The 9906-nt window shown below is 46.5% G+C and overlaps 1 protein-coding gene across 1 annotated transcript; it reads right to left on the bottom strand.

The window, feature by feature from the left end:
- Positions 1 to 8536: 8536 nt before the first annotated feature.
- N7537_009255 (MBL fold metallo-hydrolase) lies at positions 8537 to 9852 on the bottom strand (the record flags this gene model as incomplete). Its single annotated transcript, XM_056900309.1, has 5 exons — positions 8537 to 8829; positions 8884 to 9249; positions 9319 to 9466; positions 9530 to 9767; positions 9821 to 9852. 5 exons carry the CDS (start codon positions 9850 to 9852, stop codon positions 8537 to 8539), a joined length of 1077 nt encoding a protein of 358 aa, XP_056748977.1.
- Positions 9853 to 9906: the final 54 nt, after the last annotated feature.

The following is a 9906-nucleotide window of genomic DNA, read 5'->3' as shown; positions in this document are numbered from 1 at the left end:
CATTGATCGTCTGACAGTGTGCATGGCCAAAACGAAAAAGAAAAAAAATTGCGTCTGCTCCAACAGAGAACCCAGTTCGCGATGCCATAACCCCGTTGCCCGAGGGCGGGCAAATCCTCGACAAAGCACAGGGATCATTCAATGCATATTATCGGGGATGATCCGCGACCGAACCTTCCATCGATAACATCAAGCTTCTCGGTGCATACAACATGATAAGCCTGAAGACGATTGGATAGAAACCTCGTTTTCCAATCACAATATAGCCCAAAAAGTATATGCTCAATTAAGACAGTCACTCCAGTCAATCACAATCTTCCGGTATGTCGGCGAAGTTCTCAGACTTTTGGAAGATGCACCCGCACCCCGGCTTTCCGGTGAGTGTCCTTGGCAAAATCTTCCCCAGAAGACCACACTCCTCAGGGCCGGGGTTTCCCTCAATCGGGCACGAGCCGTTGGCGATGAACAACGGCGCGGGAGAGACGAGATCCTATTATGCCCGAGTCGATACGATCTAGACAAATCTCCCTCGTTCTCGTCTACTCTGTACAATATAGAGGCGCTATTGTCGATCGATTATAGGTGGCTTGCGATAATCGCTCAAACAACCCTGTCAGTCTTCCCGTCCCTTAGAGTACTTTGTACAAGTACAACATACATATACTTCAACCAAAGGGCGCTTTCCGCGGCAGGCGTGCCGTTTACGATGCGAACCAATTGCGGGCAACTGAACGAGCGGGAATTATGGAGCTCCCGAGTCTGGCCATGATAATATATATCAAATAAATATTACCTTCCACTATAGAACTTTACGCCGTAGGAGCTATTGCTTTTCTAGCAAAAAGAGGAGAGATAAAATATACGAATTTCCACTTTCTCTAGCCTGCTGTCGTCACTCTGGGGCCCTCTGGCTCATATCTTTCCATATCACCTAAAGGAATAGCTGTAAAGACAGATAGCTCTTAGCCCAAACTCTTTCGGGAAGCCGGCCGCGAGTGGAGTCTGAAATCCGCAACTGGCCCCTATTCGATGCAACGCTTGCGCTTCGTCCTCCTGCAGCCCCGTGCGAGAAAGAAAAAAAAAGCAAAGGGAACGAAAATGAAAAAAAGGGAAAAAAAAAAGTCCAATTGAGTTACGATCATTCCGGGGGATTCTCGCCATTTAGCCTTTCAATAACACACGTCAGCCAAGCCCGGCTGGCAAGTGCACGATCCTGGGGATGGACAGTCCTCAGCGCCGCCGAGGTCACTGGAAGTCACTGTACGGAGCAGCGGATTTTTCTTTGATGGATCAGTTTGGACCAGATTATCGGGCCATTGTTCTGGTTTTTTAGAAAAAATAAATGAAAAAAAAAATTATGTCGGGTCCACGACCTTTCAGAATCTCCAAAACTGAGGCGCATAAGTGGAGAGCTCTCTCTTTCGACCCCAATCGAATATAGAAAAATGGCTCGAAGGGGACAATCGAAGAATCGAGAATTCCCTATGTATGTTGTAATAGGAAATTTTCCATTTTTTTCAGGGCCGCTTTCCTCTTTTTTTTCCCCCACGCTGCGACCCGTGGATCATGCTGTGGGACAATATCCTTCTCCGTAGGAGGTAGATTATACTACACACACATGCGCAATATCAAAATATCATGTCATGACCAAGTCGACAATCAGTTTCGATTTGGAGAAATTGACCGGAGTCACCCTAGCCTCTCATTATTGCTAATCCTTTGAACTCCGTACGGATACGGAGTAATAGCCAACTCGCTATATCCAATAATATAACGGACGTAATAACAATCGGGGATTCACGGTATGTCCGCATGTGGTTGCAATTTGGGGGGGGCTGGGAACATGTTTCACGATCTCTCCCATCCCATCGGATGCTACAACAGACACAATTACCGCAACACCAAGTAACTATAACTAGATCCCATTGTACTACACAATTTAATCTACATTTGCTCGTGGCCAATCGCTCATCTCTCCTCGGTCGGACATGTGCTGAATCGTAGCCGCCAGGAATCCCTCTACACGTGAAGCACGATACCACATACCCAAGCGGGAGAGACAGGAGGATCCGACATTCCTCGCATTGTCGGGCGATCGCGCCGCTGATGCCGTCTGACTTGGAGGGGTTGATCTGGGGAAGTACCGCAGGATCAATATTCAGTGTGCCAACGGCGAGAAGCACGGGCTTTTCCGATCGTGTTGTCCTTTTTTCCTGCGTCATGCAACAAAATGCCTCAAAAATCTCCTTCTCGTTTTCCGATTGCCACTCCGAACCGGACTGGGGCAAATTTGGAATATTTGAGGCTCCATTGTTAACTATTGTAAAAGGACGGTGAGCACGGTGAAGCCGTTTTTTCTCCGATATCAAAACTGCTGCGTGTAGAGTAAACTGGAGGCTGGCCCTAATGGGGTTTCGGTGCCGAGTTGATCATCTCCATTTGGAACATTTCTCAGAGTGGACCCAACGAATTCAGTGCGTGTGGTTATAGATTTAGGGTGTTCTGGACGTCTTCTAGAAGGCTTCCTTGGAGGTCACTGTACCATGGATGCAATGCAGCTTACTGCGTGAAATTTCTTTTTTTTAAAAAAAAAATAAAAATTCTTCCTTTTATCCTTTTGACGGATGTCGGCACGAACAATAATGTTCATAACATGGATGATAAGAATAACAGTATCACGTCATGACTCTTATCATGCCGCTTTCGCTGTGCCCTTTGTTAGACTAACCCAATTGTTCCTACTATTATTACACACATACCACAGTGAAAATACTCTGTACCCGAAAACGAATACTAAATGAAACCTCCCATTCGGGTAAAGTCCGAGTAGCGAGATTACCCGAGTCTCCCCACCAATCACAGTCATTATAAACAGCTGAGTCAGTCAATTACAGCGCCCAAGCTTAGAGTGCATTTCTTATTGAAATACGCAAATACGTACCGACTTGTAAATTACACTCGGCTTTGACATGCCGTGTTCTATATAGCCTTAAGAAGAAAGGAAAAAAAATCCGTATATTGTACGCGTATGAATATAACTGTCACCACATATGATAATAAGGACAATATAACCTAATCTCCCCGTCTAAATGATCTAAATCCAGATCCCAAATCCACAGTAATTACATTGGCATTACTTTTATCGGCATCTACTGGTCGCCAAATACCCTAGGCCAGTCTTGGCTTTCACATCGCAGCCGTGTACCTACAGTAGCGCAAGTAGTGCGATGGGTGGGGGCATAGCTCCGTCCAGCAATCAAATGTTCAGATGCCCCCAACTACGCTTAGAGGAGCTCCTACCATCTGAATCAAACCCTCACCGGTGGGCAGACCCACTGAATGATCGCCCGCCTGCCAAATCGTTCCTTGATTACGGAGTCTACCTTACCACATACGGTGTATACTAGTACGCTTAGCTCCGCGTACCTTGTATGGTCAGACTGGGACTGGTCTCCGAATACTTTTGCCGATCTCAGATCGTGAGGCATTTTCCTGTCATTTTCTAGCTCATTTCACGCACACACCGACAAGGATTCACTTCATTATCATCCTTTTGGCCTAAACTAGCTGTCCGCGGAGGCCTCCGTCTGACGCTACTGTCAATTTTGTCACTTCTCCCAATGCGTATGAATCCATGGATTTACTTGAATAATACATCACGAAACCAAAGTACCACCGTAACTGTTCTTAGACAAAGCGCGGTTCGCCAAGCCATCCCAGCTTTGGTCACCCCAGAATTCGACTGCCCATGGAGAAACAAAGGCCGAGGAGATAAAAAAAAAAAGAAAAAAACGCGGGTTGAATAGAGAGTCAACCCCCCCCCCCCTGGGACACGGGGGTACCTCACCCCAAGGCCTATTTAGGAATAGTCCCATGTGGTTCCCGCACCTGCAGGAGAGCTTGAAGTCTTTTTTTTTTTTGAAACGAGAAATATCTTGTCTACCCGTACTTCGTATTTGAATGGAAATTGAACATCTAAGCCTAGACACAATATATTAAAAACATCCCGTTAAATTGTACGGCGTAATCTCCAGAGTTGGCGGCTATATGGAGGGATGACACTGGAGTTTTCCTGGGGCGTGGGATGGTGATGGTCATAGCTTGCAAAATGATTATCACCGGGGTTGCTCTTTCACCCCTCTAGCTACGTAGCACTCTGTATTATTCCAATTGAACGGCCAATTCGAACCCCATGGAATCAATAACTACATACGTACGTCGGAAGCTAGCCCTGCGTGTCTGTGCTTTTGACACTACTGCCAGTTCAGGATTGAACGTCTTGACATTACCTTAACCAGTTAATCCCCCGAATATTGAGGTTTCTCATTCAGGACACATCATTGGGCCAGTGATTGGGGGATTATATCGGACCCTTCTCGGTCTTGGCTCGTGTGGTGTCTATTTCTCGCCGAGGTGCAAAAATCGGCCAGCCTCGGTGATCCCGTGTCCAATGTGCCCGACTCGGGCGACGCGGCACGCGGGAATTCGGCACGTCACAGTTTCACGTCCAGTTTTTGAAATTGCTGGGATACTCAAAATAGACGTGGTCTATACTATATGGTTACATATCAAAATTTAATTGCTCATTCTTCACTCTTTGCTTTCTGGTTCCCTGGATCCCATCCTCATTTCGCCCATGTCGGGTAATTTGTCCTTTTCTTTGTTTACTCATCATTAATTTATCGATGAATCAATTCCTGCACGCCACCAAGTAATAGTGGGAAAACCATTTGCCCTAATCAGCCCTATTCACCAAGCTGAATCGAGCTGAATCATGCAAGCTGGATTGTTTACACATCTATTCTCGACTTAGATTGTTTACACTGCTATTCTCGACTTAATCGTGATCCATATATGTCGAGATCGTATGCTATGTTACACCTGTCTCTTGGCTGCATACAAACCCTGTGTCGATCAGATCCTAGTAATCACATACGGGCACGCCTCCCAATACGCAGTCCGCTATGAAAAGCGAAAATGAACAATGAGCAATATCCTGGAACAAGTCTCTGGTCTCTAGTTTCGGAGTTTAACAATTTAGTCGCGATAACTGCAAATCCGAATCTTTTGACCGGGTAGTGCTTGAGATTGACCGTGGAGATTGCACGGAATAATATACTAGACAGGGTAGCTTGTGTGATAACGCACAAATCACTCTAGCAATGATGACATACATTATCCCCCCGAGTTACCGCACGATACCCAAACAAGTAATAAACAAACACCCACAGACCACCAAGTACCAAGACAATCCACACCTCGAATGATAATCCAGAGCCCATAAGAGACCAGATTACCCCATCCACGACAGACCAGACCATATACTTAGCTAGTCTTCCCCTTCCGGTCGCGATCGACAGGAGAACAAACACCCCACACTTGCGGGACGCGAACCCTCACAACTGGCAAGTGGTATTTTCGGGACTCATGCAAAGGGATATTTCCCGCGCTTACTACCACTGGCCCCTGTATAGAGCAGTTGCACATCACTATTTAAGTAAAAACCGGGATTAGCGCGACTTGCGTCCGGTGTCGGGAAGGGTTTCTACTATCTACCATGTTAGATTGGAAAATAACAAATCCCTGAAGACATTCAGTCACTTTGTTCTTTTCCCCCTGTGACGCAAGGCAAAAATGAATGTACAACATCATTACCCTGTTTAGTATGGCACCGGGGTAATACATCCAGTCAGGTAGTTTCGTGGATTATGTAGAGTTTCCTGTCCCCTGTGCGAGAGAGACGTTATGGGTAGGGTAGGTATCCCGAACTTACCCTTTACGCGGCACTGGTTGGATTTGCAATGCACACGCTCCCTCTCTACCCGTGCTGCAGTGACTATGTACTCAATAATTGTATGGAGTATTGATATTCCCCTTGGCTGTGTTATATCAATACAATATTGAAAATACAGAGTTCCGACTGCTTCTCCAGACCGAATTGAACGTTACAGTGTTTTGTCTCGGACTGGCTGTCACTGCCACTCGGGCACAAGTGATCGGCGGTGTTCACGATAGTCCTACGTTTTCTCCAGGATCGGAGGCTATTGGGATGAGTATGATGCATTGAATAGAGTATAGCTGTTGCTATTTGCTTCTCTGTTACTATTGTTAGAAGATAGAAGCCTGCCTGCTAGGCTACGATATATCTCTGTATGCACCTGTCGGCAGATCTGCATAGCCACCGTTTAAACTCCCCGATCAGTGACGAATATCAGTATCTATTGGTACCTGATGAAATCCGGGGGCGCAGTCGAAGCTGCATAATATAGCTCAAACACGGGTTGAGTATAGTTTTGTTGCTGTGTTCCAAATATTACAGATACCGTATACCTAGGGTACTCCTGGGATACTGTACCTGGTCAGGGTATGCCAAGCAAGACAGGGATGGATTCGTGGGGGATGCTGGGGGATCGACATGCTGCCTGGCGTGCAGTGTGTTGTTGTCTATACATAGATAACATTCGTCGCGGTGAGTGGATGGACAATGCAGTGATGGCACCAATGTGGAATTAAACTCTATGATCAACGATAGACAGGCAAAAGCCAAGATCCGACAATAGAAGGGGAGCACCATCATGCTCGAGTTTCACTGCTCTGTTTCACTAGAGTTTCTTGGCTAAGCTGTATCAACACTGGGCATTGCCCATTAATGAGACCCTGAAGTCAGAACGGGAGGTATGATCGACTTTGCATCCTTGTTCTCATTGTCTTGGACTATCAATAGTCTGTTACGAATTGGAGGATCGATGACATGCATCGTCAAATACGGCTTACCCCATCAGGGAAGATGCTTTGTATAGTATAGATCACACCTGGGCATGTGTTCAGATAGCACAAAGAGAACAGAAACTAGCGACCGGGAACCATCGACAAGTCTCAAAAAGCAATGCGCGCAAATCATCCCGGCTATTGCGTTTCATCCCTGTTTCCTCTAGACAATTGATCTTGGCGCCGAGCGTCAAAAAAAAAAAGGAAGAAAGGAAGACTTGACGCTATTCGAATATATTCTTGGCATGTTTCTACAATCTTATACGGTAGACAACATAATACAGTCATTGAATGATGTCAAGTCTTTTGATTATCGCATCAAACACCATGCTAGGAATTTCCCCCTCCCTTGATCTGCTGATCGCCCTCATCTTGTACCTGTCCACCGACGCCAAGCCACGCTGTGCATCCCTTCCTCCCGCATTATCGTCTTGGCGAGCATTTGGCCTCTGACCAGCCCCCTTTTTTTTCTGTTGGGTCGGCGTGAGGTCATAGAGTCAGGCTTCAGTGATCGTGGGGCGGGGTGGAGAGGAGAGGCAGTCGACAAGCGCAAGGGTCGTGGTTGGTAATGCTTGTTGTGCTTGCCTCTTGGCGGGGGCAGTGTGCATGCTTGTACGGAGTACCTCGAACTTCATACGTGGAGTAATGCACATGAGTATGTAGCAATGTGAAATGTAGGGTCGTGTTTCTTATCGGAGGTATCGTCTGTGAGGGGCGTGGCGCTGTCAGGGGCGCATTTAGATTTGTTTTATGTCAATATGCCCATGCTTGGGCTTATTCTTTCACTGAGGGATTTTCTCGGGCCAAGACGGCGACTGACTGTTTTGCTTATATCTGTATACTGTGTCTTAGGGATTCGGTAGATATTTACTACTATGGGATCTTGGCTGTAGAACAATCCACAATGGAGAGGTGGAGGATTGGTCCAGCTGACCTCCGGCGTCCTTGCACGTAGTTGCTGCCCTGATGGTTACACTGTATCCTATCTGTATCTTGTGGATGGCGTGCTTTTTGACTTATCTGGACGTGGGTATGGGATTGAATGTGCATGGATTGAATATAAGTTTGTAAGACTTGATGAAGATTTGATGTAGTGGATAGAAGGTATACATCCTCTGCATGGTTTATAGAACACACACATATATATATATATTGACAATTCTTTAGATGACGCGAAATATTATAGGTCAAATGCAGTAAATTTTGAACAACCAGTCTAATCACCGAAAGGAAATATATGTTAGTAACATATAATTGCTGTTAAAATATTGGAGATATATATCAGATTCGATTCTCCAACTACAGATCTCATGCGGCTCTGAATCTTCAATATTATATAGAATTAATGTGAACTGCAATTATTATTCCGAAATATATAATATTCAAAAGTGCCCTATAAGCCATCACTACAACCAGACTCAGAAGCATCAATGCCTACGCCGCTTGACTGTATGAGTTTCAGTATTATTATTACCATTATCACGCTTACTGCCATAAGTTTAGAAACAGTCATTCGCACCCATCCCGCATTTTTCTGATCGCAAGAAAATGCAGCAAGGAGATAGAGTGATGTCAGGAATCGGAATCTGATCAATAAAACCAGTCATGCCGAGCCGATGACGAGATAGCCCCTTGATGAAATCCGTTGCTCCGAGCAACCCAGGCCATGCGGTTTCGCATCAAGACCCTGCATCCACGTGGAGAACAAGACGGCAAGGAACAGCTTCAGAAAGTGTCAATGTCTTAGATGAAACCAATACGACAGGTATCAGAATGTAATTCTCGATCCGACGGTGCAAGGCACCAATGACCCGGGTATGTGTTTCTCAATCGCAAACTTAGCCCGCCAGCCCGAACAGTGACCCGGCATGAGTACAGCGGGATCGAGCCGTTTGAGATCGGCGACGGTGTTTTGGATTTGGTCCGTGTCGCTTGTGGCGAGATGAAATCCACCGACGACGGCATGGACGGGTACTGTTCCACCGGAGAGTTCGACGGCGTGTTTGGTGGTGTTAACTACGCCAGCGTGGCTACATCCAGTGAAGACGACAAGACCCTTTCCTAAAGAACATGTTAGCTCAACAAGGCCGTGAGCGTGTTTTAGGGAGCATGTACCCTTGAGATTGCAGATAAGGGAACGCTCATCGAGGATGACTTCGTCAGAGAACCAGTCATTCTCGTCAGGGTCATATCGCACTGCATTCTTCAGACCTGTCTCGTACGGTGTCACTCGTGGAATCTCCCCAGAGACAAGAAAGAAGTCGTCAAGTACGGTGTGTGGCTCATTCCGCTTGTCGACCACCGCACCTGCGCTTCTAATCTCCTCAAAGGTAGGATCAGCCTCGAGGGAGATGATATGCTCGGGCAGAGCAATGCCTCTATAGGCGGGTCGGTCTGGGTGCAAGTCCGCGACCAGGTCCTCAGAGTGGCTCTCGGCTCGTTTGGCATCTTTTATCATGCGGATTGCGCGCAGAAGACCACCTGCGCGAATATCAGCCGAACCGAAGAGAATATACGTCCATGGGTCCGTTTTTGCTCAGAATAACGAACCGGAGTGGTCTCGATGCCAATGTGATAGATGAATCACTTCCACGGAGGAGAGATTTGGTCGCAGCCGCTTCACATTTCTCTCCCAAGCCTCCTCTTCAGGACCAGCATCGAAGAGAATAGCGTGCTTCTTGTCGCCTTTGGTGGCAGTCTATATCGGGTAGGCTTAATATGAAACCATATTCAAGAGTCCAATGGCAGAGAATCGCCTTACCACCAGAATTGACAAGCCATGTGCTGCGCAACAGACATCTTCCAGCCTCAATTCCTTGCACGCTTCCCCGCGGTCCGTCAATGTATGCTTTGAGCCCATCGCAATTGATCCCAGATTCCCCGAGATTTCGACAGTACCCGGGGCTGGGGGTGAGAGCGGATCTAGCTCATTGTCGATGATAACAATGGCTTCGAGAGAGTCTACCTCTTCTAGGTTGATGGGCATTTCCATAGAGTCACTAGATTTATAATTAGAGGCATTGGGTACTTAGGAAGGGGCTATAAGAAATACCTGAAAGGATCGTGGCGTTTATCCAAATTCATTGTAGATATGTTGTATACACAAAGAAAGGTGAATCTCAGAAGTTCCAAGTTCTC

This window comes from Penicillium hordei, assembly GCF_028827395.1.
Source record: "Penicillium hordei strain IBT 12815 chromosome Unknown utg000005l_segment0_segment0, whole genome shotgun sequence".
NCBI classification, from domain to species: domain Eukaryota; kingdom Fungi; phylum Ascomycota; class Eurotiomycetes; order Eurotiales; family Aspergillaceae; genus Penicillium; species Penicillium hordei.
The sequence above is the reverse complement of the archived record's forward strand: the minus strand, read 5'-3'. Positions and strand labels throughout refer to the sequence as shown.